This window comes from Acartia tonsa, chromosome 9 (assembly GCF_053477335.1).
Source record: "Acartia tonsa isolate MP-2025a chromosome 9, ASM5347733v1, whole genome shotgun sequence".
In the NCBI taxonomy this organism is placed as follows: Eukaryota; Metazoa; Arthropoda; class Copepoda; order Calanoida; family Acartiidae; genus Acartia; species Acartia tonsa.
In genome coordinates this window covers 36,600,435-36,627,886 of record NC_137268.1, presented here as the reverse complement: position 1 = coordinate 36,627,886, position 27,452 = coordinate 36,600,435, and the positions used below count along the sequence as shown (strand labels likewise).

The 27,452-nt window shown below is 34.7% G+C and overlaps 6 protein-coding genes and 1 long non-coding RNA gene across 7 annotated transcripts in view; all 7 read right to left on the bottom strand.

Annotated features, from left to right (window-relative positions):
• LOC145328850 (glycine receptor subunit alpha-2-like) overlaps positions 1 to 27,452 on the bottom strand; it is a 316,261-nt gene that overhangs the window by 8,050 nt on the left and 280,759 nt on the right. The window contains exon 16 of the mRNA XM_080172757.1: positions 4,949 to 5,037. Coding sequence (XP_080028883.1) covers positions 4,949 to 5,037 — 89 coding nt within the window. The remainder of the gene's footprint in view (positions 1 to 4,948; positions 5,038 to 27,452) is intronic.
• LOC145327857 (uncharacterized) lies at positions 13,247 to 15,456 on the bottom strand. The gene is made up of 3 exons (XM_080171393.1): positions 15,137 to 15,456; positions 14,836 to 14,903; positions 13,247 to 14,525 (listed from the first exon to the last, which is right to left on the bottom strand). Exons 1-3 carry the CDS (start codon positions 15,151 to 15,153, stop codon positions 14,278 to 14,280), a joined length of 333 nt encoding a protein of 110 aa, XP_080027519.1. The 5' UTR covers positions 15,154 to 15,456; the 3' UTR covers positions 13,247 to 14,277.
• On the bottom strand, positions 16,042 to 17,863 carry LOC145328849 (uncharacterized). The gene is made up of 4 exons (XM_080172756.1): positions 17,753 to 17,863; positions 17,396 to 17,527; positions 16,781 to 16,891; positions 16,042 to 16,585 (listed from the first exon to the last, which is right to left on the bottom strand). Exons 1-4 carry the CDS (start codon positions 17,833 to 17,835, stop codon positions 16,501 to 16,503), a joined length of 411 nt encoding a protein of 136 aa, XP_080028882.1. The 5' UTR covers positions 17,836 to 17,863; the 3' UTR covers positions 16,042 to 16,500.
• On the bottom strand, positions 17,904 to 23,467 carry LOC145328352 (uncharacterized). The gene is made up of 5 exons (XM_080171981.1): positions 22,808 to 23,467; positions 21,207 to 22,516; positions 20,791 to 20,877; positions 19,967 to 20,308; positions 17,904 to 19,653 (listed from the first exon to the last, which is right to left on the bottom strand). The coding sequence occupies exons 2-5, from the start codon at positions 22,435 to 22,437 to the stop codon at positions 18,851 to 18,853; spliced, it is 2,463 nt and encodes an 820-aa protein (XP_080028107.1). The 5' UTR covers positions 22,438 to 22,516; positions 22,808 to 23,467; the 3' UTR covers positions 17,904 to 18,850.
• Positions 22,804 to 25,254, bottom strand: LOC145328350 (uncharacterized). Its single transcript, XM_080171979.1, has 3 exons — positions 24,232 to 25,254; positions 23,203 to 23,821; positions 22,804 to 22,949 (listed from the first exon to the last, which is right to left on the bottom strand). Exons 1-3 carry the CDS (start codon positions 24,400 to 24,402, stop codon positions 22,804 to 22,806), a joined length of 936 nt encoding a protein of 311 aa, XP_080028105.1. The 5' UTR covers positions 24,403 to 25,254.
• LOC145328848 (uncharacterized) lies at positions 24,728 to 25,257 on the bottom strand. Its single transcript, XR_013882659.1, has 2 exons — positions 25,140 to 25,257; positions 24,728 to 24,862 (listed from the first exon to the last, which is right to left on the bottom strand). It is a non-coding gene; the product is annotated as an uncharacterized LOC145328848 (long non-coding RNA).
• On the bottom strand, positions 25,584 to 27,269 carry LOC145328847 (uncharacterized). The gene is made up of 4 exons (XM_080172755.1): positions 27,097 to 27,269; positions 26,553 to 26,869; positions 26,104 to 26,327; positions 25,584 to 25,890 (listed from the first exon to the last, which is right to left on the bottom strand). Exons 1-4 carry the CDS (start codon positions 27,184 to 27,186, stop codon positions 25,748 to 25,750), a joined length of 774 nt encoding a protein of 257 aa, XP_080028881.1. The 5' UTR covers positions 27,187 to 27,269; the 3' UTR covers positions 25,584 to 25,747.

Here is a 27,452-nt window from a genome sequence, read left to right as displayed (position 1 = left end):
AAAGACGACATTCATATGAAGTCCTCTCCTCTTATTATCTCAGTTCTTATAAACTTTACACAGTCTCAACAAAGGCTTAACAGGAATAATTATATCCATTAGTAGAGCAGCAATAATCTACAAATATTTTTTCAAAGGGGGAGGCTTACACAGTCTCAACAAAGGCTTAAAAAGGACAAATATATCCAAAAATTGTGCAGCAATTATTCAATAATATATAATATTTATCAAAGAATATAGCCAAAAATTGTGCAGCAATATTTCAATGATATGTATTATTAAATAATATAGCCAGGGGGGCTTTAAACATTCTCAACAAAGGCTTTACAAGGACAAATATATCCATAAGAAACAAAAATAGACAGAGGGGTCTTTAAACAGTCTCAACATAGGCTTAACAACGACAATTATATCTAGTAGTAGGTCAGAAATAATTTAATAATATTTTTTTCAAAGAGGGGGAATAGTGGGTGGTTTAAACAGATTCAACAAAGGCTTAACGAGGACAATTATATCCATAAGAAGCATAGCATATCATTATTAATAATATATATTCCAAGTAGTTTAGTCTTAGGAGGCTTAAAATGGATTATTTTGTCCATAAGTAGTACATCAATGATTCAATTAATCTTAAATAGCAGCCAAGAGAAAGCGTTTTACTCATACCATTACGAACGTACGGACAAAATTAATTTTAAACTAGCTTTGCTACTAAAAAAAGATTTATTAATTAAATTTGGAATAGAAATACAATGAATGTATTATTACTTGGATCTTACACCAGATTTTTATGGTTTCTAATAAAATGTAACACGCAGTGGGCTAAAATTATTATTTACCCCTTACATCCCATTTACCACATCCCCTCACTTCATACTGGATGAACGAGCTACCAATACGAGAGTTCCATGTTAGCAACCTAAATTAACGACAATTTTTATTCTGTCATAATATCCACATATTTTTTATTTCCATTAACAGTACTGACAGATAGTCATATTGTGGCTGTACTGTACTCTTAGAAATGTAATGGGAAAGGAAGGGGTCATACAGACAGAAATTCAGAAAGAAAAAAAAGTAAGATATGAGGATATAACAACTGTAGAAAATTAGATTGTTTTTGTCTATAGTGCCCTAGCAAAATGGGGATAGATGTCACTGATTTTGGCCTACCTATTCTATTGACGTCAGGAAATACCCTATAACCAATCTCTATCCTAGGGGGTTCTTTTCCCCCTTTCCTTTCTCTTTTCCTCTACTATGACGTCAATATAATAGGTAGGCCAAAAGCGGTGACATTTATCCCCATTTATCTAGGGCACCAAACACAACTACCTTATTTTTCACAAATAACTGTTCCCGTTTCAATACAATAAACGTTTTAAGTATCATACGTGGAAACATATTATCCAAATAGTATTATCTTTTGAAATAAACGTTTGGCATAAATTTTTTTATCCAGTTGTAATATCCCTGAATTCCGTGAAGAAAGGATAGAAATAGAAATTGATTATACACACGAGGATAGAATTTAAATTTTGCTCAGAGAATGCCACGGATTCCAAGGATAGGTATTCTCAAGATTAATTCCTTTTAAGTTTCTGTATGTATTTCTAAGGAAGGAGGGGACATTGAACTGTAAATTATAATGGTCCCCAAAGTTTTCTAAATATAATTTCTCATTAGTTAATAAAATCTTGAAATTTGTTTCTTGTAATTGGGGTTGTACTAGCGCCAACTCCCCTAGAGGCTTCTAGAGGCACTTGGGGGAAGAAGGTGGGGGTCAAACCTACACTTCTCATTTTAGTTTTAAAAAGTGAAATTTTAAAAAATTGGGAGGATTTTTTTACGAATGGAGGTACCCTTCCTCAAATAGTTAAAAACCTTTCCTGAACCTATAAGAAGCTTCATTTTAAATAAGAACCATATCGGTCAAGTGGTTTGCGATATCCTTCGGTTTAAACACACAGTAAAAAAATATCCTGTTACTTCGAAATATAGATTGTATATCCCCATCTTCAAGTGTACCACTCTAGCCGATAAACATATCCAATCACATTAAAACAGGGATCTCTAGGGATAAGACAATGGGTAATAAATTCATCCCTTTTGATGAATTAAACTACTATAGATTGAAATCATTGGTTTAAAAGTTTAGACACTAAGAATGTGAGCCAACCAATCAAAATTTCATAATAGTTATTTCTCGCATCGTGTTATAAACAGCTTTCCGCGGATATAAAATGTACAATTATAAGGTTAAAACCAGTTTTTTAGCCCCGAGATGCCGAAGGCACAATCTAAAAAAACTTTTTTTCGTATGTATGAAAACCTGTTCTAATCCACCGGATATTAATCGGTTTCGAATGAATACGAAAAAAATCCTTAAGGTTTTTTAGCCAGCGAAGTGGATAACGTGTTTATGAAACTTTTAAAATCACTTAAATTTACAGTCCAATGTCCCCTCACAGGCACCAATGTTTTGAAGGGGCAAAAAGTTGAAGAGAACTATTTTTTCTTGCGATAATATATCCCTTCTAGAATTAAAGATGGATTAACATTATCCAATATTCGCCATAAACAGCATTCAGAAATAAGCTACTCTATAAGACAGATAGTTGGTACGTTTGTATGTAACACATTTTCATGATATCTTTAGTATATTTATCTTAGTATAGGGTCAAAGTGACTCAAAAATCATCAATGTGATCACATAAAAATGAGGGTTTTTTAGAGATTTTCTTTCCAACTTCTCCTCTCATCTCCATTTAACATTTAACATTTAATCAGGGTAGGTGGTGACATTAGGTTATTTATTGCATTCGTCACCTAAGTTTTATTGTACCGTTTTCTTCTTCTTTGGCATAACAACTTTGAGGACTCTTATTTAATTTTGATTGGAAGGTTCATTAAGTTGAGTTTCTACACGTTATGACAGCTAATTGTAATATACAAAAGGAATGATTTTGTGTATTATCATTGAGAATGTACATCAATTTATCGGCCTATGTCTTATCCCTTTAGATCCCTGATTTTAATGCATTTGTTGATAAATTTTCGCTCCCTTCGGATCCAATTATCATTTTTTTTCAAAAATGAATATCCAAATTGAAAATGCCACGCTTTGGCAATTTGATTTAATTTGCCTATATGATGCCAATGTAAAAATATGCGTAGATTAAATAATCAAATTATTATCATTTTCTTATATATTTAAACATAAATGTCTTTAAATTTTCAAATATTAATATTCGGGTGTATTCCCTTTCGTGGCAACGCACCTTAAAAGGACTCTTCACAGAAAAATCAACTTTGGATTTTTGAAAATCTAACCTGAAACTATTATTCTCTGTTCAATTTTAGGCATTTTTTGTTTTTGTGGCATCGCGATCGAAGCCCTTTTAAAATTTTGTCCGCCGCCTATTTGTACTGCCGCTATAACAATATATACTACAATATATGTTCGCCGCTAAAGAACATTTGCTCCATTGCAACCGGCCGCTCTACGATTTATCCTCTTCCTTGACTGGACAATCCTGCCGCCTCCATTTTGTGTTCGCCTCCGCCAAATATAACCATCTTTTGCCGCAGTTGCCGCATTCATCGCCCTTCTCCGCCGCTACTCCGCTATACATTGCGTACGTTGCTATACACAACACCCCCAGCCTCCATTTAATTTCTGAACAAGGGAGAGGGGAGCATGTATTAAAAAGCGACGTACAGCGATGAATAGCGGAGTAGCGGCGGAGAAGGGCGATGAATGCGGCAACGGCGGCAAAAATAGAAGCTAAAAATCACTAAAGTAGCACAAATTAAATGGCGGGAGGATTCACTTAAAGGAGGTCAAAAATTTTAAAGGGCTTCGAACACGATGCCACAAAAACAAAAAATGCCTAAAATTGAACAGAGAATAATAATTTCAGGTTAGATTTTCAAAAATCCAAAGTTGATTTTCCTGTGGAGAGTCCTTTTAAGGGGCGATTCTTCGTTATTTTTCGCAGTAGCTTTTCTCCTATTTCTAGCCCCTGCGGGGGGCTCTAACCCTGCGGGGCCAATTGTCTAACCCTGTAGGGCAATCAACTAACACATATAACCTAACCTAACCTAAAATAACCTATAAAAAGCCATTTAAAAAATTCGACGAATCGCCCCTTATTGGGCGATGTTACGAAAGGGACTATTCCCGATATTTTGTGTGTTGATTATTATTTTATGTACTAGCGACTTCGCCCCTAGTCTCTAGGGGCTTTGCCCCAAGAGATGATAAAAAAAGTTAAGGTGAAATTCGTAAAAAAAATGAGGGGTGTTTTTTTAGTTTTTTGGGGGGTTGGAGGTGTCCCCCCCCCCCCCAGGAAAATAGCTTAAAACCATCACAGGAACAGTAGGTATAATCCCTGAAAATAAGAGCCCAATCGGTTTAGCAGTTACTGAGATCTTAAGCTTCAGACAGACATCGTTCTACTTTGTATTATAGATGTAGCCAAATTGAAGGGAGGGAGGGGATATTGGAATATAAATTATAATTGCAACCAAAGATTATCATTATTTCATTCTGAAAGAGCCAAAACTTCTATAAGAATAATTTGATCTACAGAATAGTTTTATATTGATACAATATCAGCGCCAAAGCTAAACAGAAATGGATATTTTTGTAGATTTTTTATGAGATTTTGGAGGATTTTTTACAAAAATAATTTTGTCTCACCAACGAGTTGCGAGCCTACTTTTTTTAAAGAATCAACCTCAGGAATGGTTATTAATTGCATCGTATTATGAGCAGTTTTCCGCGGATAGTAAAACGAAAAATTACAGTTTATTTGGCCCCGGTCCAACAAAGCAGAGATTCATTCTATATTTTTAAATCTAAGTTTTCGTGGAAAATTCTTTATGATTCAGAATGGCTCAGAACCGGTATTAATCCAGCAGAAATTAATTGGCAAATTATTACCTGGCTTTCCACAGAAGTATTCCTGCTGACAAAAGGTTTTGGGGCGAAACTCAATTTCATCTTCATGCGCAACAGAATTCCGGCATATTCTAAAACAAAACAAATATAATCTATTATAAAAGTTACAGGATTTTTGTCTGTCTGTGTGTCTGACTAGAGCTTAAGACCTATGAGCTGATATGGTTCTCATTTACAGTGAAGCTTTGTTTATAGATTTTTAAAAGTTTTAGCCATTTTGGGGTCGGCTACACATTTGCTCCCAAAAGAAATCGCCGCTAGAAATACCATTCCCCTCTTAAATCTATAATTTAAATTGGTGGTCGATAACATTTCTTAATATCAACACTCTAAAATAGCACTAGAAAAACTCTAGGGGCGCAGCAAACAAAAAATATTTCTTTATGATCAAACTCACTAAAACTTGTTAAAGATGATATAAATCAAACTTGTTTGATAAAATTACAAAAAAAATTGATGCAATGAATGAGAGATTGTGTTAAAACTTCGGGAACTGTATAATTGTAATCAAACAAGGATGACAACATTTATAAAAGCGAAGCACTGAAACGGTAGGACAAACGGACATTAACACTTGTATAGTGTTAGCACTTAATTATCATAATATAAATTTATAAGAGTCAAAGCAAAATTGTAAGTAAATTTGTTGAAAAACTGCTTGATACAGGAAAATTTTTATGGACATACTTACATTTTTAGGACTTGATTATAGCGTTGCTTCGCTTAATACATTATACTTTGTTGTCCCAGGAATCAATATACCAAAAATCAGATTAATCCGATGATTAGATCACATAAAAATTTGTTGTTAAAAAAGTAAAAAAATCAACATGTTTAAAATGGACGTACGGACATTTTGGTAATGATTATAGAGTTGCTAAGCTTTCTAAATCGTACCTAATTACTTAAGGAATCACCATGCAAAATTTGAAATCGATAGGACAATTCTAACATGCCTAAATTAACGGAAAAAGCTATCCGTTACGGACGTACGGACGGACGGACGTACGGACGGACCGACCCTAATTATAGAAAAGCTTCGCTTTTAATAATTATAGAAAAGCTTCGCTTTTAATAATTCTCTGTTATGGATAATATTGACTTCGTGTAATATTCCAGTGATGGAAAGGGATAAGCCATTGGAGGGTAAATTGGTGTATATCTCTAATGATAAAAAAACAAAATTACCCTGAAATTATTGGTTGAAGTGTGAAACCAGCCAATAATATTAATTAAAGGGGCGAGAAATAGGAGAAAAGCTACTGTGAAAAATACGAAGAATCGCCCCTTAAGGTGCGTTGCCACGAAAGGGACTATAACCGTAGTTTTTAAGCCAACAAATAATATAACGTGATGATAAAAATTTGATTACCAATGTAATTTACAGTCCAGTTTCTTTCCCTTTCTCTCTGATTCTATTGATACCATGTCAAAATAACAGCCCAATATATTTGGTGAAAAAAAAACATTATGTATTTGTCTTTCAAAAAGTTCTGTTATTGGCCTTAATTTTATTGTTTGTCACAAATATAATCTTTATATCAAGAATAATCACAAAACATTACAGTGAAAAAATAGAAAAAGATTACAAAGATAAATATAATATATTATCGACTGCACCCCTATCCATAAAATATTAATGTAGCCTCAAACCATCCAAGACCCTATTTCAATTCTCTCTCTGTCCGAATCCTCAAATTGTGTATAATTTATGTGTTAGTGACATGTAAAAATATTTGAAATATTCCCATTGAAAATTTACAGCCCAGTTGAAACATTGAAAAATATTGGGTTTTTACAAACTGAAGAAAATTTTGTTAAAGAGACGTAAGGCTAAATTAGGTATCATATCCTTATAATAAGGTAACTGAATGTGTGTTTGTGTGTGTGTCTGTTTGTTTGTACGGAAGGATCTCGCTAACCGCTGAAGAAATTGGGTTTTCCTTAACTGGGTAGCTTTTCATAGGTGCCGGGAAGGTTTATAACTATTTTGGAGGAGGGTACCACCACTCTTTCCTGAGAAATCGATAAAAATATAAAAAAAACGCCTCCCTGCGGACATATTTGCAAATAGCTTAAAAAGTAACTAACACCATCTAGCGGCGAAAAATATATTTTTGGTAAATAACTGATTTTAAAATAAATTAAAAAGAAAAATTTTACGTGTCCCTAGAGGCCTCTAGGGGCATAGCCGCTAGTTATCCTATAATCTAATGTACGTAGTAAGGTTTTTTTTCGTCTGAAACAAAAGGTCTAGAAAACTGCTGGTATAATTGTACTTTCCTAGGAAGTTTATAAATGTCTTGGATGGTTTTCGGCTATTATCAAATCCTAATGGACAATTCAATAAACGATAATTTTATATATATCCCCAATGATGAAAAACAAAATTAATTCTTCTCTAGACTAAAATTATAGGTAGAACCCGGGATCGTGGCTCAACACGTAGCGCATCCGCTCGTCGCCGGGGAGGTGATAGGTTCGAATCTCCGGCCGACACCGCGTCATAACTAAAGACGTTAAAAATGGTTCCTACTACTGTTATGTCAGCTGTGCAACATAAATATAGTAAGAGTAGGGGGAATGCCTTGGCCCATAAACAGGCGCAACTCATTACCATGCACAGTTAGGACTTCTCAGACAAAGGTCGTGCAATCAAAGGGTTGGTAGTCTGATGGATGTTACCTTAGGTGTTAGAGTATTGAATCACATTACACGCGGATGGTGCTCTGGATTTTTAGATGATCACTTAAATCGAAGGAAAATCCCGCCCTTACGAGGTAATGGTAAAAATTATAGGTGAAAAGTTTGGCAATACTAGATTGGAACCAATAAAATAAAAAAAATTATTCACTAACAAATATAAGATAAAATAAATTCAAAACTTTGGGTACCTGTGTAATTTAATATCAAATGTCCTCTTTCCTCTTGAGATAGCTTTATCATTTTATTTGGCTCTTGTTTTTTTTAACCATTACCATTACCTCGTAAGGGCGGGATTCTCCGTCGATTTAAAGTGATCATCTAGAGAATCCAGAGCTTCATCTGCGTGTAATGGGATGGGATACTCTAACACCAAAGGACATCCATCAGACAACCAACCCTTTAATTGCACGACCTTTGTCTGAAAAGTCCTAACTGTGCATGGTACTGAGTTGCGCCTGTTTATGGGCCAAGGCATTCCCCCTAATCTTACTATATTTATGTTGCGCACCTAACATAGCAGCAGTAGGATCAATTTTTGTACGTCTTTAGTTGTGACGCGGTGTCGGCCCGAGATTCGAAACTATCACCTCCCCGGCGACGAGCGGATGCGCTACGTGTTAAGCCACGGGTTTAGCTAATGTTTTACTCATCTTTTACTACTTTTGTATCACACTTGAAAATATTCATGAAAATCTTTGTTTTGTTGCCATCCAAATTCAATTTCAAATGTCTTCAACAAACGCTTGAACGTGAAACTTATACGAAAACAAAATAAATCTATTATATCAAGTAAAATCTAATATTTCATCCCCCAAAACCCATGGAGGGATATTGGACTGAAAATTATTCTGGTACCCAAACATGTTAATGTGTTGGTTTAAAAACTTTGAGTATTTTATCAAATCTTGATTAGGTTTAACAAACTCTCAAGTAAAAAAATTAAAATTAACAGTTATTGATTTTTGAAGATCTTTATGATGCCTATAAAACAATGACGTCATAGAATACAAATAACCAATGATAGGCCAATACAGAAACTAAATTACTAATGGCAGGCAAGTATATATCTTAATTGACCACTGGTAGGCCAGTATGATGTCATTTTTTATATTTATATAAAAGTATAATAGGTTTCAGTATAATTTACAGTCCAATGTCCCCTTCATTCCTGATAATTAAAGACCAATATAAGATAGCCAAGTATAATATTAACTCTCTATTTATTTTGGATGGGATAGCTTTAATAGGTGCCAAATAAATTTAGGTAATCATTATACACATAGCGATTCTAGAGCAAGAAACTTTAACTTTCAGCAATCAACAAACGAAAACTTCAGTCCTATGTAATTTTGGGTCCAGAATCATATTCTGTTAAAACTAAAATCCTTTGTCTTCCTATTTGCAATAAAATCGCATTAAAATTGCAACAAATATTTGCGATACCTTATTTTCATCTTATGAGAAACAATAATTCATTTTGCTAAAACAAAAATTAAAGTTAACCATTTATTAAGTACTTTCATATCTTTAAATTTGCAAAAAAAATATGTATTTTGCAGAATAATGCCATTTTTGTCAGCGATATAAAAAGTCTCCTTTAAAACAGATTGTTAGAAAAAAAAGTAAATGTAAGTATTATAATATGTTTTTTTTTTTGAAGTCATTTAATAAATTTATACAGTAAAAACCAGAATTGTGCAACATATTTGAATGAAAAGCCAAAAAACGTAATTTGCAAAAAAATTGCAACCCCTAAATCACCTAGAAAAATAAACTTTTAACCAAACTAAAGTAATATGTTTTAAAAAACATTAAAAAATATTAATCTTTTATAAAATAAAATTTGTTTGAAAAGTTCTAATCAAATAGAACAGGGCAAAATTATTTTTTCAAAATGTAAACAAACACTTAACTTTGAATATTTCTATAGTTTTTCTAAAACTTAAAAATCAAATCGTACTCAAAATCAATGTTTTGTTTGTTAAATCTTCTTGTGGCGAGATTTTTAAATGTTATTTTTTTATATGTATTGAATAATCATAAAAAAAAGAAAAAAAATTGCATTAAGCCGATTCAAATATATAAAATATTTCCTTATTAAGGCATCAAAATAAAAAAAGGTGTTAAATAAAAATTATTTATTTTTATTTTTTAAGCTGTATAACTTTTTAAAAAATTTAAAAACATGATTTTTGCAAAAATAGATATTTTTTCATTAAAAGGAAATATTGTTTTTCTAATCAGCTGTTATCAAAGAATATATCGTTTTCTTATGTTGGGCTAAGAATAGTAATTTCAAGGGATCGACAGCCGCGCACAAGCCTAAAATTCCGCAGTTTTAGATATCCAGCTTAATTTAAAAGTTATAAGTTGATGATTTAACTGAGGCTTACCCGCAGCTGCTGAACCCTGTTAATTTCAAAAACTATATTCATATTAATAAGATTAAGTTTGAAATTTGCAGTCACAGGAGCCGATAAAATTTTCCTGGTGACCGGGAGGATCATACTTGAATCTTAAATTTAGATTGCACTCTCATTTTAATTGCGTGAAAGATTGAGTTACGCCCTCTGTTCCCTCCAAACAGTAATTATTTGGTCGCCCTAAAATAGACATTAAAAAAACAAGGATGACAACATCCATAAAAGCGAAGCTCTGAAACGGTAGGAAACAAGGTTAATACCTGTAGATTGTCAGAACTCACTAATTAATATATAAAAGTATAAAAATCGAAAAAAAAGTAAATTTGTTAAATATACATGACAATGTTTAAGGACATACTTACATTTTTAGGACTTGTTTATAGAGATGCTTCACTTAAAAAATTGTACTTTGTTGTCCTAGGAATCAGTATTCCAAAAATCAGATCAATTGGATAATAACATCACATACAAATTTGTTGTTTAAAAGTAAAAAAAATCTACATGTTGAAAATTGACGTACGGACATTCTAGTATTGAATATAGAGTTGCTACGCTTTCTGAATTGTACCTTACTATAAAAGGAATCACCCTTTAAAGTTTCAAATTTGTAGGACAACTCTAACATGCCATTATTAACGAAAAGAGCTATCCGTTCCGGACGAACGGACGGACCGACCCTAATTATAGAAAAACTCGCTTTTAAAAATGCATCTATAAATTCTAAAGCATAAATAAGGGCAGAAAAATAGCCTAAAACCACCTCAGGACCTACAGAAAGCTTCAATGTAAAGGAGAACCATATCGGGTCAAAGGTTAGCAAAAACCTTTGCCTCAGACAAAAAAGCTTACTACTTTATATAGCAACAACTGCGTCCTTAGTATCTTGGGATATTTGAAGGGATATAAAAGGGCAAAAAATAGCTTTAAACCAACGGACGAATATTAAATAAAATTAAAATAGTAAAACACCTTCCCAAAAATAAGAAGCTTCGCTGTAAAGGAGAACCATATCAGTTCAGCGGTTTGCGAGATCCTTCGCCACAGAAAAAAAAGCTTACCACTTTATGAAATAGGACTAGCAGCTGTGCTGTGCCCCTAGGATCTATGGGCACTATATTCGAAGTGATATTGAATGGCAGAAAAATGGCCCATCACAGAACCTATAAGAGGCTTCATTGTAAAGAAGAACCATATCGGTTCAGCTGTTAGCGAGATCATTTGCTACACAAAAAAAATCTTAATACTTGGAAGATAATCACATTTTAATTCAATAAATTACGGCCTTTCAATTAGTGTAAAGTTGGGGGGGGGGGGGGGGGGGGAGTTCTGACTCTTTTTCGTAAACAGTGATTACAGGCTTTGTCTTTGAAGGATTATTTCACAAAAAAGTTTCCTTTTGGAATGTAGTTTTCCTATTATAAATTTATTTGGCCTCCATGTTCAGGTACTGCTAGTCTCCAGGTGGATTCTGGAAAGGTAAAAAAATTCAAGTTAGAACAAAACTTATTTAACAAAAGTTGCAACTTCATGGATATATGAACTAATTTGAAATTAAATTTTAAAACCTGCTTCAGGTTCAGGTACTGCAGGCCTCCATTTGGATCCCGGACTTGTAAAAACTGAAAATTTTTGCAATAAAAGTTAGAATAATTCTTATTTAACAAAATTTGCTACTTTATGGATGGTATGAAATAATTTGAAGAACATTTTAAAATTAGACCCCAGGTTCAGGTTCCATCTGGAGTTCAATAGAACTTGAACCTTGAGTCTAATTTCAAATTTATCTTTGAATTAGTTAATATTATCAACAAAGTAGCAGTTTTTGTTAAATAGATATAGTAGTTCTAACTCTAAAGATAAATATTTGCATTTTTACTTGTCCAGAATCAACCTGGAGGCCTTCAGAACCTGAACTTGGAGGCTGATTTCTTCATTTTTTTCTTCAAATTAGGTAATACTAGCTAAAAAGTAGCAGCTTTTAAAATAAGGTTGGTTCTAACTTAAATAGTAAACATTTTTAGTTTTTAACTGTCCAGGATCCACCTGGAGGCCTGCAGTAACTGAAGCTGGAGCCTGATTTCAAGATTTTCTTCAAGTTAGTTCATACCATCCATAAAGTAGCAACTTTTGTTAGGTAAGGTTTGTTCTGACTTAAAAAGTAAAAATTTTCTGTTTTTACTGTCTAAGGTCCACCTGGAGGACTCCAGTACCTGAACCTGGAGCCTAATTTCAAAAAGTTCTTCAAATTAGTTCATACCATCCATGAAGTAGCAACTTTTGTTAAATAAGTTTTGTTCTGACTTCAAAAGTAAAAATTAGTTCATACCATCCATGAAGTAGCAACTTTTGTTTAGTAAGTTTTGTTCTGACATCAAAAGTAAAAATTTTCTGTTTTTTTCCTGTCCAGGAACCCCATAGAGGCCTGCAGTACCTGAACCTGGAGCCTGATTTCAAAATTTTCTTCAAATTAGTTCATACCACCCATAAAGTAGACACTTTTGTTAAATAAGTTTTGTTCTGACTTGAATTTTTTTTACCTGTCCAGAATCCACCTGGAGGCCTGCAGTACCTGAACCTGGAGGCCAAATCCAAAATTTTTTAAAAAGGAAAACTACATCCCAAAAGGAAACTTTTTTTGTATAACAATCTATCCTCTCACTCCAAAGACAAATCACTGTTTACGCAAAAGTGTCATAACTCCCCCCCCCCCTTATAAAAATATTTACTTTTACCTATGTATGTAATTCAAATTATGCTCTATGACTTGGATCTGAGCCCTATTTTTAAAAGCGAAGCTTTTCTATAATTAGGGTCGGTCAGTCAGTCAGTCAGTCCTTCCGGAACGGATAGCTTTTTTAGTTAATTTAGGCATGTTAGGATTGTCCTATTGATTTTAAACTTTGCATGACTTTCCTGTAGTAGTAAGGTACGATTTAGAAAGCGTAGCAACACTATAATCGTTTCCAGAATGTCCGTACGTCCATTTTAAACATGTTGATTTTTTTACTTTTTTAACAACAAATTTTTATATGTTCTAATTATCCGATTGATCTGATTTTTGGTATACTGATTCCTGGGACAACAAAATTCAATATTATAAGCGAAGCAACTTTATAATCAAGTCCTAAAAATGTAAGTATGTCCATACCCAGGACGGAATTAATACCATAAAAAAACCTAGTTTTTACCACTTTTATGGTAAAATTTTACCAGCCTATACGATTTAAAAGGTGGTAAAATTTTACCGTAATCGTGGTAAAAACACTTTTGGTGGTACTCTGTGACGCTTTTTACCAGCGATTTTTACCACAATTATCGGTAAAATTTTACCAGATTTCCGGTAAAATATTACCATTTTAGGACGCAAATTTATACCAGATTTTGACCAATTTTTACCACTTTTTTGGTAAAATTTACCGCAAATTTCTGGTAGATTTTACCGAAAAAGTGGTAAAACTGTTCAACACCTGGTAATATTTTTGCCCTAAACTGGTAAAATTTTACCAGAAATAGGGTAAATATGGTAAAAATTTACCAATAATTGTGGTAAAAACGGGTGGTAAAAATCACGAGAAAGTGGTAAAAAACGACCTTAATTATAGAAAAACCTCGCTTGTACACAAAACGCAAAAATAAAAAAAAAATTGTTTTCATTATTAACTTTATTGATTGAAACACTTTTTTTACATAATGATTTACATAGGTACGATAGCGCGATACTATATAGGTATATATTCACAGAAATTTTCTTAATTAGTCTATAATTCTAGACGTGGTTTAAATGACCAAATATTACATAGTTTTACAGATAATATAACTGCATGTTTAATCGGTTTAAGCTGAGAAATTAACACAAATATACATAGGTTTTAATTGCTGAGATCTGGATTCTAATTGTACTTTATACTAGAACATTTTTATACAAGAAAAATATATCACGAAGTTACTTTCCATTATTAAATTTTCAAAAATTTTGCTATATAGGAATAGCGGTTTCAAATATAATATTATATGAATATTTTCATCGTCAGAACAAAACTGTCAAACTGTCATATAGATTAATGTACGTACAAATTAAAGGTGGTTAAACATATTTTTGACTCAAGATATCTTGATATATATCACTTTTTTATCACAAATAGTTTATATATGATCTGACTGGAAGGACTATTATACATCAGCTTACTTTTGTCCTTCTTTTCTTTGTTTTTGCCTCTTGTGAAAGAAGACGCGGCAGTCTGGGCACATATAGGTGCATTCGATGAGTCTCGTGTTCAATGGCAGCTCGCTTCGGGGACTGCGTCCATGGGCGCATGTCTTGATTTTCCCCGGTGTTGCACTTCTTTTGCGCCTACTCAGTTTTGATGCTGGCGTGATTGTAGGAGGGGGTGGTTCAAACATCTCCTGCTCATCATCTGACACCCCATACACTGAAATTAAAATATTTTTTAAAATTACTTTTTTTTACAAAAAAATACTTCAATTTTACAATAGTTTTTTTTTCTAGCCTAACCTAACCTAGTGTATTAATAGAAAGAGTAATATTTCTAGTTTTAACCTAGCCTAGCCTAGCCTAGCCTAGCCTAGCCTAGCCTATTCTAACCTAACCTAACCTAACCTAACCTAACCTAACCTAACCTAACCTAACCTAACCTAACCTAGTGTAATAATACAATGTAGTACAGAAATGTTTCACTATATGCTTTGGGCACAGTCGCTAGTATAAATATTGTACTATACCTGGGCTTTTTGGTCCTGGATTCTTTATGTTCTCATAAATTATATCAAAATCCGGTTGGTCTTTCATCCTGAAATTAAACAATCTATACTACAAAGTAAAACGATTTTTGTTTGTATGTAGCGAAGGATCTTGTTAACCGCTGAACCGATCGGGTTCTTCTCATAGGTACCGGCAAGGGAAGGGAGTGGCAAAAGAAACTTTAAGGATATACTTCATATTAGAGGGTTTAGCGTACAGAAAAATCATTTACAACACAGTCGTCAGGATAAAGTAGTAAAAAAATTTTTTTAAAAATCTTACTTTGCTGGTGTTTCCATAACAGTGACTTCCTTAACCTCGTTCTCATCCGAATTTTCTGGAGAGCCAGCTGCAGCTGTTTTGTTCCTGAATTAAACAATATATATATAATAATCTATTTAAATTAAGTAGTAAACTTTTTGGTTCCACATTTACCCCTTCCACCTTACCCAGCTAGAGGCGTACTTGCTAGTACTCGCTTTTAATAAATAAAGGAACACGTTGAATTTGTCTTTACAGAAAAATCATTTACAACACTGTCGCCCGGATAAAGTATGAAAAAATAATATTAAAAGAAATATCTTACTTTGCTTCTCCTTCCATAACAGAGGCTTGTCCGACCTTCTGGTCATCCTTTTGTGCCGCCGGACATTTCTCGGATTGCTCCCTGAATTAAGCAATCATATTATTATTAAATAGTAAACTTTTTATGGTCCACATTTACCACTCCCACCTTACCCCTAGAGGCATACTTGCTATAGTTTTGTAATATATAAAGGTGAATTTGTCTGTACCGAAAAATCATTTACAACACAGTCGCCCGGATAAAGTATGAAAAAAGATTATTAAAAGAAACTAGTGGCTACGCCCCTAGAAACCTCTAGGGGCACTTAAGGTTGGAAGGGGAAAAATCAACATCTTCCCATTTTCAATTTCAGTTTCAGAAGAGTAAAAATATTTTTTGGGGAAGGGGGTGAAGACACCCTGCACAAAAATAGTTTAAAACCTTTCCAGGACCTATAAGAAGCTTCACTTTAAAGGAGAACAATATCGGTTTAGCGGTTACCCTTCGGGACAGACAAAAAACGCTTACTACTTTATATAACAGGATATCTTACTTTGCTTCTCCTTCCATAACAGAGGCTTGTCCGACCTTCTGATCATCATTTTGTGCCGCCGGACATTTCTCGGATTGCTCCCTGAATTAAGCAATCATATTATTATTAAATAGTAAACTTTTTATGGTCCACATTTACCACTCCCACCTTACCCCTAGAGGCATACTTGCTATAGTTTTGTAATATATAAAGGTGAATTTGTCTGTACCGAAAAATCATTTACAACACAGTCGCCCGGATAAAGTATGAAAAAAGATTATTAAAAGAAACTAGTGGCTACGCCCCTAGAAACCTCTAGGGGCACTTAAGGTTGGAAGGGGAAAAATCAACATCTTCCCATTTTCAATTTCAGTTTCAGAAGAGTAAAAATATTTTTTGGGGAAGGGGGTGAAGACACCCTGCACAAAAATAGTTTAAAACCTTTCCAGGACCTATAAGAAGCTTCACTTTAAAGGAGAACAATATCGGTTTAGCGGTTATCCTTCGGGACAAACAAAAAACGCTTACTACTTTATATAATAGGATATCTTACTTTGCTTCTCCTTCCATAACAGAGGCTTGTCCGACCTTCTGGTCATCCTTTTGTGCCGCCGGACATCTCTTGGATTGCTCCCTGAATTAAGCAATCATATTATAATTAAATAGTAAACTTTTTTTTTGGTCCACATTTACCCCTCCCACCTTACCCCTAGAGGCATACTTGCTAGTTTTGTAATATATAAAGGTGAATTTGTCTGTACCGAAAAATCATTTACAACACAGTCGCCCGGATTAAATACCAAAAAAAGAAGTGAAAAAAATTTCTTACTTTGTTTGTGTTTCCAAACAAGCGATCTCCTCTTCCAAAGAAGCAATTTTTTGCTTTGCTGCCCTAAGGTCTTGTTTTATTTTCTGCATTGTCTCCCATCCATCGTCGTCCCTGAAAAATAAAAAAAAATAATACTAAAGTAACAGGATGTCCGTGTTTATGTACCGAAGGATCTCGATAACCACTGAACAGATCGGGTTCTTCTCATAGGTACCGGCAAGGGAAGGGAGTGGCAAAAGAAACTTTAAGAGATATACTTCATATTAGAGGGTTTAGCGTAGCTGCTAATTTGAAATATCAGGGGTGTATATCCTATATGGGATCCCCTGTTCAGGTGGTGGGGGGAAAATAACTAAAATATGTGTGGTAGGACCAAAAATTTTAGTTCTTTCAATATTTCTCCATTTCCGTCCCTACTTGGTGAGATAAAAATAGGTGGGAAAAAAATACAAAATTTTGTACCACGGGAACAAAATAAATCTTGTGCGTAATGTACACCCCTGAATGAAACTATAATTATTCGCCATAACAATAATGTTTATCCTACTCTTTTCAATCCGGCTACTACCACCTTCCGAACAGAAATAGAATGGTAACAAAAATAAATAAACTTACGTAGTGCAATCCAAAGTTAGGTTCAAATCTTCTGTATCAGACGATTTAGGAGGGGTATCAGTCAGGTCATCCAGCTTAGCAGGCAGCTCAGGCTCAGACACACTCATTTCGTTCTTCTGTTTTTCGCTATCACTGAAATATATAAATATATATTATATATCCCAGGTAATCGGACCTTTGCCCAAAGAAGTAATTACCAAAAAATATGTAATATGTATTTATGTAATTATGTTGTGATGGATTGTCGAATCTGATTCGATGAATGGTTACCAAAATATAGCTAGGGACGGACGGACGGACAGACAGACAGACAGACATCATTCTACTTCGTTTTATACATATTAAAATATTACTCACCCACTTGTGGTTTCCGGCTTCTGTTCTTCGTGCTGTTCGTCTCTCTCTAAGTCGGCTGCTGCTGTGGCTGTCATGTCGGACATTCTATATTAAATTTGAAAAGAAACAAATTATCACTGGTAATTAAATTTTCATTAATAAATGTCCAAAAAACTGACGTAGGGAATTTTAATATAATAGGGTGGCCAGCAAGATCACATATTGGTATATCTTATATTGTAAACAAGTATATAGACAAATTTAACATTTACAAAAAGTTTATACAAATTTGAAACGTTCTCTTTTTTAATACAGCACATAAACATTACGCATTTTACCATGGAAATCTACCACCGTATTAATTAAAACATTCCCTACGATAACTGTCATATATATAATATTTTTATACAAAATTAAACAAATATATAAAATTAACAAAAGCTAGTTCTGAATACTTTTTTCCTTAGTTTAGGGGGTAAACTACAACTGCTATATACTGAATTACAAAAAATGCGACAGATTATACAACAAAAAATTTTCAGTTTAAGCTCTTAACTTTAAGCTCATTAAACTTAATTGGTGGAAAGGGGTAGTTTCACAAAATGCATTTGAACTTAATTTTGTGAATTGCATATTTTTCTTTGTTAAGATGGTAAAAGTACGTGGTAGAAAATTTAACTTTCTTCAAATTTATGCCATATAAATAGAGTTTAAACACATTTAAACAGGTTCAAATATACGGTTCACTAAATTAACTTCAAATGCATTTTGGGAAAAGACTCCTTTCTAGATATTATAAAAAAAAATTGAAGATGAAACTTATGACATCAAAAAAAATTACATATAAATATATATATACGTAAAGTCCTGGAATTATTGGGATTGACTGCGACCTATAATCAGGTCTTCGTCTTGTTCTTCGTCTTGTTCTTCGTCTTGTTCTTCGTCTTGTTCTTCGTTTTCAGACGAAGGTTCCGACGGATAATACTTGTCTCCATTCTGCCAGGGATGTATATTCTACATGGTTCGGATGTGTAATATGTTTTCCAAGAATGCTCAGGGATGTATATTAGATTTCATTAAATATAAATAGATGGAGGTAAGAAAAAAAGGTAATAATTAAGAAAACTGAAAACATTTGTAAATTTTAAAAATTTTTAGCCGTGGACAAACAATATTTCTTGTGCAGAATATACACCCCTTTCCCGAATCAGCTGTAATGTAGCTGCCAAAGATACCGTAATTGTTTATGTTTTGAGAACATTGTTGAGAACTTGCTCTCTGTGGTGGTCTGGAGGTTGATCTTTTCTTCTTCTCTAACTCATCATCTTCAGGCCTGTGTCCCTGTTCCCACAATCTTTGCTTCTTCATGTTGTCCTTTACTCGTTTGTTGGCATCTCTTCTTGTCCGAGCCTCACCACGCTGGCCGAAATCGGGCAAATGTGTATTTGTTCTGTTCAACATTTGCTGCAGCTTAATTTGGTTAGGTTGCTCACTGAGTTGACTATTACTACAACCTGGCTCTGGACTATAACTACAACCTGGTTCTGTGTTTACGTCTTCATCAGGATTTGATGTGCCTGCGCTTTCAGCATATTCCCGGCTTGAATTAATTTGTGCTGTGCTCGTGCTTGCTCTGCTCTGGTTTCTGTACAACACCGCATTAATTTGATTCGTTGATGGAAATGTTGTTTGTTTTCTGGGACGTTTAGGAACTTCTTTGGTAGGCTTTGGCTTTTGGGCCACTTTTGCTTTTGGCTTGCGTTGTTCTTCTTCTTCTTCACTACTACTACTACTGCCAGTTCCAGTGTCTGGGTCTGATTGATGACCTTCATCTGTCTCATCACTCTCTGGTGCTTCTTCTTTGATGTCAGAAAGTAATTCACCTTCTTCTCCATCTTTTTTCCACTTTGCTTTTTCTCCTACAAAGAAATAAAAAATGTTAAAGCAAATGTACATAATTGTAGCTTCAATATTATTTCCATACCTATATGAACATTAGTTACTATTAATCAGATTCAAATGAAAACAAGCAATATTTTTTACCCTATATTAATATGCCAATCAAAGATAAAAGGGGGAATTTTGCATTGGCAATTGCTTTATAGGGGTACAATATGGAACTGTGAAGAAACGGCGTCGCCACCGCCGAGGACCGCCAATAAAAGCCCCAAAAAAGTGTCACTTTCGCCCACCCCCCCCCCCCCATTTATTACATTAAGACCTGTAACTTACCGTCAATGTTGATGAGTTCTAAAATTTCCATTTGGTTGTATATAGAAACATTTGAGCCTACTGCAACAACCTCATAATGACCCGTGTGGTTGTGAATTATAATGGCAAGTTTGGGTAATATTATTCCACATGGATGTATCCGAATTTCCTTACTTGCATTGCCGTCATTCTTGCCCTCATTGTCCTCAACCTCCACAATTTCGTCACTCTGGTTTCCGTCATCTTCGTTATCCACCTCGAATGATGGTTCATTGTCCAGCTGTAAACTTTTCTTGGTTTTTGCTTCGGCTTCCAATGCGGTTTGCCTTCGCTCCCGGTTCTTTGGAATGATCGCCACATCATCTAAATAATTATTATAGTCATTATTTCAAATAGTATAAATGTTACCCCCCCCCCCCCCCCCCCCCTCCAAGGAAATAGCTTAAAATCACCGCAGGACCAATACACAGAAGAGTAGAATCCGATCTCCAGGATACAATTAATACCATAAAAAACCTAGTTTTTACCACTTTTATGGTAAAATTTTACCAGCCTATACGATTTAAAAGGTGGTAAAATTTTACCGTAACCTCGATCGATTCAGTGGTTACTGAGATCTTAAGCTTCTGACGGCCGGACAGACATTAAGCTACTTAGTATTATAGATAGCGGCTGCGCCCATACAAATTTTAGCCTAAAACCCTGTCAGGGCCTGTACGAAGTTTCCCTTAAAACAAAATTAATCCACAGGGTTTTTATCTAAGACTACTTCTCAACTAAAATATTAATAAACTTAAATTTAGGTGATACAGTTCCTACGTTTTTCAAACTATAAATAACAATACCTTCGGCATCCTCATCATTCTCATCACTGCTGCTTTCCTCCACGACACTTGTTGCCTTTCCAGTCACCTGTCTCTCGTTACTGTTGCCTGTAAATAATTAATTTATACATTAATTTTATACGTTTCCAAACAAAAAGCAAGTACTGAAAACATTTTTCCACCCCCCCACCCCCCCTACTTGGTTGAAAAAAAAATTTTAAAAGGAAATGTGTTGTAGGAGGGATAGAATAAATAAATCATAGAGTTCTTTAAATATTTTTCAATTTTCCCCCTACTTGGTGAAAAAAAACTAGGGGGGGGGGAAGAAAAATTTAAAAAAAATTAGTAGCAGAGGAAAAAAAATCTTGTGCAGTATATACACAATACGAGGAAAGATAAAACTTATAAATAATAATTAATGTTCAACAAATATGTACCTGTGATTGAATTATTTCGTCCATAAAATTCTTTCTGTCTTTGCAGTGGTGGAAAGTTTGGTGGTTGTTCATCATCTTGCATTGGGACTGTATCATCAAGATTTCCCACATTTTGGCCCTCATCGTCTGTTTCAGAAATAATTATCTTCTTCGACTTTTTCGAGCCCTTTCCATGCTTCTTCCTTTTGGAGCTTGTGATGTTTTTAAATACATTTACTTTGGGTTTATTATTGGACTGGCTGTTGACAATTGGATCTTCATATAACCTACGTGGCTTTACTGGGTGCTTTACTGGTTCTGGAGTTACTGCTGGATTCTCCGCGGGTAAGTCATTCCCAATCTGATCATCATTTGAATTCATTTCAACGTCGTCGGCTCCGTCATCAATTACAAGCTCCTCACCATTGTTGCTTTCTTCATCAGCAATGTTTTCCATACCATTTTCTTCAACAGCATTGCCTTCAGCTTCATTGTCTTCAACAGCATTGCCTCCCCCCTCATTGTCTTCACCATCAGTGGATACATCAGCAGTGGAATCATCAGCAGTGGAATCATCAGCAGTGCAATCATCAGCAGTGGATTCATCAGCAGCATTCATCTTTCTATTTCTTGAAATTCTAGTTGCTTTCTCACTGGCATTGTGAATCTTTGTCTGTTCTTCACTCATTTCTGGTTTCAAATTGGTTGTGGCGTACGAATAATACATTACAGCTCTTTGTATAACCTTCTTATTACTATGGACTGTCTTGAAAAATTGCTTGGGGTTCTTTGCCATGTCTGCATAATCTTTGATCTGAAATGAATTTCTCGACCTGTCATTGTTTATTCTCAAGTAAATCGGGTTCTTTCCTTGAACTTCGTGGGGTAAGCAACCCATTGAGTGGGCACCTAACATGTGGTAAAATTTCCTGTCTTCGGCTGTAACACCTGGTGTTGAAGTTGTGATTGTCTTCGGTTTAATACGCCGCTTAATTCTTTGTATCTCTGCAGGGGCCAGATAAAATTCACACATCTGTAAGGCTGATCGTTTCTGTGCCTTTTCCTTCTTGTCTTTCTTGTCTTTCTTGTCTTTCTTGTCTTTCTTGCCTTTCTTATTGCTTGTCTCCTTCCTTGGCTTGATTTCAAAAACCTGTTCATACGTGTAGTTTGGGGTTGACAATGCGCGTTCTTGTTTTCGCGTTACCAGCCCTCGAAATAGCCTCCAGCAGACAGGATCCTCATTAGCAAGCATATAATCTTGGGCCCTCTTCTTATTTTCACAAAAACCAGTCGCGTCCTCTTTAAAAGTGTGTTCGAAATTGCGCAAGAACCTAGATAAAAAAAGGGTTTATATCAAAACAGTCTCAATATATAACATATAACATATATCAAGAAAAGATGAACTAAAAGTCTTGCCACATAAAAAAATACATGGTACAAAATTGAAATTCTTTGAAACATATGCCATAGAAATGTAGTTTAACAATTTAACAAGAATACAATATGCAGTTAACATTTCGTGAAACTACTTTTTTAACTAAAGAACATTGAAATGCATTTTGTAAAACTACCACTTTCACATTTAATAGACGCGGAATAGATGCGATAAATAATTGAATTACCTACAAGCTTGTATGTGGTTCCTCACTAGAAAAAGGTCGCTTGAAGACACATAGGTTCCTGTTCTCCACAAATTTGGTGGGATAGCTTCATCTAGGTACGTCTCGTTAAGCACTAACTTACAATGATCCAAGAAACGATCCACTGAAATAATAATGAAATTTTCAATTAACTCTGCATAGGTACATGTTTATTATTGTACCAGGGGTGTATATTCTGCACAAGATTTATTTTCACAAATAAAATATATATATAAAAAGATTATTGTACATGGTCACCTGCTAGCAAGAATAGGAATGCCCCTTTTATTCGGTTTATTTCCCTTGCCCCCACCTCCCTTCTCCCTGTTTTAAACGTTTTCTCATCATGTCAAATTTACAAAATAATATTTACTTACCAGTTTCGTCATCAATAACTTCCGGAGCAGTCCAAAAGGCAGCTGTGATGCGGGCGTCAAAGGTGAACTGCTCGAACACGACATACAGGAAGGTTATGATGTCGCGGCATACTTTCAGTAAGGTTTGCCAGCCTATATCCACTTTCAGTGAGTCTTCGAAATTTTGGATGAAAAAGATAATTTCTTCTCTTCTCATATAACCATCTTTTTCCAAGGGGTCATGGTTCTTTATTCTTTCTCTGTAAAAATCTGGTGAGAAAATCTGGTCCACGACATCATCCTGATTCTCACTAGGCCCTTTATTCGCCTCCTCCTCATCAAGCTCATCCACATTGGTCAGTCTTCTTAGATCAGTCACCAAGGTTTCCACAATTTGGCCGGTTTTCTTCATTTCTGTTTTCAGGGTTTTAGTATTTTCAGCCATATCTCTTGATACACTGTCTTGCAGGTCTTTGATTTCATTCTTCACTAACTCATGGTTTGTGGACGTTTTGTTTACCAAGTTTCTGATGGACGCATTAATGGGCTCTAATTGATTTTTCATTTGTGAGGTCAAGAAAGTACGTAGCTGCTGAAATTGGTTCTGAATTTGGTTCATAACGGCCCCGGTGAACAAATCCTTAAAATGAAACATATTAAACCACATATTTTCAAGTCTTGGTATTTTAAAAACTATGTGGTAGAAAAGAAGACTATCCACAAACAAGAGCAAGTGATCCTAAGCATCTTCCATCATTTTTGGACTTTGACAAACAAAAAAACTTGGTAAAATTTGACCAACTTTTTGGTAAAAATTGACAAGGTAAATTTTTAGGCTAAGTTCAGATTTTTGGACTTTGACCAAAAAATCAACTTGGTAAAATTTGACCAACTTGTTTGTAAAAATTTACAAGGTAAATTTTTATTGGTCAATGTTTACCAAAAATTTAGTCAAATCTTACAAGTTATTTTTTCCAGGCTAAGTCGATATATATCCTAAATAATTGTAATTTGTATCCTCTGGATGACAAAATGAAATAAAAATAATACCTCGCTTTCTTCCATCTCACCAGAAGGGCCAGATGATCCCTGGGGTCGTGATGACTGGGACTGGGATCGTGATGATGTTGCAGGAGGAACTACAACTCTCGCGGTCCGTTGACTCGCGGAGTGGTGCCGTGCCCGTGGAGATGGAGGTGGGGTAATATTTATTGGCCTCATTGGAGATGTTGGGGTTCTAGTTGTGTTCTAAAAATAATATAGATAATTATTGTAAAGCATTACTTACCGAGGATTATAGTTTTAAACAACACCGGCATTATCCTAATTTTTTTCTTCTATTTTTTAAAACTTTACCCTCCCCCCCCCCCTCTCCCGACAAAATGACTGTGTTAGGTTAGGCTAGGTTAAGTTATATGGTTAGAGGGACCCAATTTGTTCAACGGTTAACGAGATTTGTTGGTACAAACCCACAAACAGACATCATGTTAGTAAGTTTAGTTTAACAACAAAACACCAACAAACCAAAAACCGATAACAATAAAACTTAAAATCCTACCTTTGCTGTTGTACCTTTGCCACCTCCAGTAGATTTGTTGCTTCCAGTTTTGGCACTTGGAGCTTTGGCACTTCCACCTCTGGCACTTAAATTAGGTTTGCCACCTCCAGTAGGCTTGTTGTTCTAAAACAAGAAATAATTGTTGTATTTACAATGCATAAAAAGATATTAGATAGCAGTGGCTACGCCCCTAGAATTTTAATTACTAATATCAAATGTTAAACACACTGTGGAAAATTAATAAATAATTATACTTGGTCAATAATCTTTTGTGGTCTGTTAAGCATGAACCGATAAGGTTTTCCTTTCGATCCGGTAACATGCGAATTTATAAGTTTTAAGAGCGAAGGGTAGCAGCAATTTGTACAATAGTAAATTAGGCCTTAAATATAATTTTTACCTTTACAGAACTAGCACTCTTTCCAGTCCTCGTCATTTTGGGATCTAGCTTGATCAATTGCCAGTCGAAGTTACGCTGTTGGATCCAGGTCGTTGGCATGGGCAATTTGCATAGTTTTAAATCTGAAATGTGTAGACAGAAATTAAAATTTTATGTAAAATTAAATTAAATTGCAAACATGTACTCTTTCAAATTACAGACTAGACTTATAACACTTTAACTTCATACCCATCGATGGCCAAAAAGGTAGGGTTTTGCTAAATTTAGTTGAAATGCCTTTTTTAAAATTAGCTATAAAAAATAATTTTAATGAAAAAATATTTTAAAGTACATTTCACATAAATTCCAAATAAAGAGGGAAGGGCCTTCAGTTGAATTTTACAACATTTTACATACATATTATAACAAAAGGGGGGGGGGGGGGGGGGGGAAGTGACACTTTTTGAAACCAAAACTAAAAGTCAAAGGAACTGAACTAAAGAAACAGTTACAGATCTGTAATTTTGCATGGCAGTTGTTTTATAAGGGTACAATATGGAACTTTTAGTTTTGGTTTCAAAAAGTGTCATTTCCCCCCCCCCCCCTTTCTCTGCTTTCAATGTACAAAATTAAATTCCGATAGGAATTACGATGGAGACATCTTGATGCAACAGGTGTACGGAGATATGTGCTACTCTGTACTTCAGTAGGTTGGAGGCTAGTTCTGTTGGAGGATGGCTATAGTCTTCGGGATCGTCAGTCTTGCCTACTCCTAATACCAGGGGTGTATATTTTCAGTGTTTAAAACCATAAAACTTAATTCATATTTCCTAGACCCCCCCTCCCCCCTTTACCACACTCTCCTCCTGGCATGATAAAGAATTACAAATAAATTGTGGTAGGTTAAAAAGGAATTAGATGAAATGTATAGTTCATGAAATATTTCTATACAACAATTAATCATGTGCAAAATATACACCCCTACCTATTATTCTGGAATCTTCAGGAAAGGTGTATGCCGGAAAAAATGTCCTCACTTTGTGGACCAACCATACTGTTTTATCACGACGGCAGTCTGGGACAAAGTAGAGGTCTTGGCAGTCTGTATAGAATTGATTTCTTTCGAACTTTCGTTTGTTGGCATTCCTTTTTCCCCTGACAGCCAGCTTTTCATTTATGTACGGTTTCACTGTGTGAAATATCAACAATCTAAATATGTCATTTATGTCATTAATGGCTGTTAAACGGAAAGGTATGTTGCTGGTGAAATCGTTATAGCTTAAGTGTTTGATCAGCAATACACGGAAAGAAAGTTATGTTACATTTTTAAAAATTACATTAAAATTTGTAAAGAGTGGGGGGGGGGGAGAAGTGACACTTCTTGAAACCAAAACTAAAAGTCAAAGGAACTCAACTAAAAAAAAATAGTATTACCTGTTTGAAACCTCTTTAAGGCCAAAATTATATCCTCGGATGTAAGTTGCAATCACATGATTGGCACTTTCGAAAGCATAACAACTGAACGCCATGGATGGTCCAAACCGGCGGACATGTTCCGGCATATGGTAAAGCATGTGAGTATTGTAACTCAAGCACGATTCGCCGTACATCTCCGCCAATTTTGAGTTCAGGACCATTATCATGGTCTTGAGCTCAGCCACACGTTCAGTTGTTATATGCTCTTCGAGACAGCGCAATATGTGGAATAAAAACTTGCATATCAGACGTTGTTCATCTTTAAGATTTGCCAACTGGAAAAAAAAACATTGTAATAATTTAAGGGAAAACTAGCTCTTTCGCCCCTAGCCTCTAGGGGCTTCGCCCTATATACTTATTGGAAGTCCACCCTCCTCAATAGAAATATATATATAATATAGCACACGTGCGCAAATTTAAAAAGAATGTTATTGCTATACAATATAATGAAACTGAAATAAGCTTTAAATTCTAAAAAGATTATAATATGGTAAAAACCTACCTCTGCATAAAATATCATATGGTAAAAGCCCAGTACTTTGAATTCAGAACTTTTCAAATTGAGGGCTAGCTTCTTCTCTGTCAGGCGCATGATGGACGTACGGGGAACGCGATCAAAATCGCCAACAAGCTTCAATTGATCGTTGATTTCATCTATAATTGGAGTTACTGCAGTTCATGGTAAAATATGGGTGATAAGGAGAAAATTTTCAAAATTTAAGTTCTTTAAACTTTTCAAACTAACACTCTTTTAAGCGGCATAACAAGGCGTACAAATAATGTGTAATAGACATAAATCTAAAAATGCAGAATTTTATCGCAGTGCCGAGAAATGCGCGAAGAAAACACCTATTTTAC

What these genes read in the sequence shown, in the direction of transcription:
- LOC145327857 (XM_080171393.1), bottom strand. An exon ending in TCCAGGACCAAAAAGCCCAG is followed by an intron (nt 14,526 to 14,835) that starts GTATAGTACAAT and finishes TTTTAATTTCAG; the next exon opens with TGTATGGGGTGTCAGATGAT.
- LOC145328849 (XM_080172756.1), bottom strand. Translation starts at nt 17,835, where the DNA reads ATGTCCGACATGACAGCCACAGCAGCAGCCGACTTAGAGAGAGACGAA. An exon ending in CTAACTTTGGATTGCACTAC is followed by an intron (nt 16,892 to 17,395) that starts GTAAGTTTATTT and finishes TTTATTTTTCAG; the next exon opens with GGACGACGATGGATGGGAGA. An exon ending in TGTTTGGAAACACAAACAAA is followed by an intron (nt 16,586 to 16,780) that starts GTAAGAAATTTT and finishes TGCTTAATTCAG; the next exon opens with GGAGCAATCCAAGAGATGTC.
- LOC145328352 (XM_080171981.1), bottom strand. Translation starts at nt 22,437, where the DNA reads ATGCTTGCTAATGAGGATCCTGTCTGCTGGAGGCTATTTCGAGGGCTG. An exon ending in ACGAAATAATTCAATCACAG is followed by an intron (nt 20,878 to 21,206) that starts GTACATATTTGT and finishes AATTATTTACAG; the next exon opens with GCAACAGTAACGAGAGACAG. An exon ending in AGAACTCATCAACATTGACG is followed by an intron (nt 19,654 to 19,966) that starts GTAAGTTACAGG and finishes ATTTCTTTGTAG; the next exon opens with GAGAAAAAGCAAAGTGGAAA.
- LOC145328350 (XM_080171979.1), bottom strand. Translation starts at nt 24,402, where the DNA reads ATGAGGCCAATAAATATTACCCCACCTCCATCTCCACGGGCACGGCAC. An exon ending in GTGAGATGGAAGAAAGCGAG is followed by an intron (nt 23,822 to 24,231) that starts GTATTATTTTTA and finishes TTTCATTTTAAG; the next exon opens with GATTTGTTCACCGGGGCCGT. An exon ending in AGTTATTGATGACGAAACTG is followed by an intron (nt 22,950 to 23,202) that starts GTAAGTAAATAT and finishes TTATTATTTCAG; the next exon opens with TGGATCGTTTCTTGGATCAT.
- LOC145328847 (XM_080172755.1), bottom strand. Translation starts at nt 27,186, where the DNA reads ATGCGCCTGACAGAGAAGAAGCTAGCCCTCAATTTGAAAAGTTCTGAA. An exon ending in CTTAAAGAGGTTTCAAACAG is followed by an intron (nt 26,328 to 26,552) that starts GTAATACTATTT and finishes TGACATATTTAG; the next exon opens with ATTGTTGATATTTCACACAG. An exon ending in TGAAGATTCCAGAATAATAG is followed by an intron (nt 25,891 to 26,103) that starts GTAGGGGTGTAT and finishes CCCTGGTATTAG; the next exon opens with GAGTAGGCAAGACTGACGAT.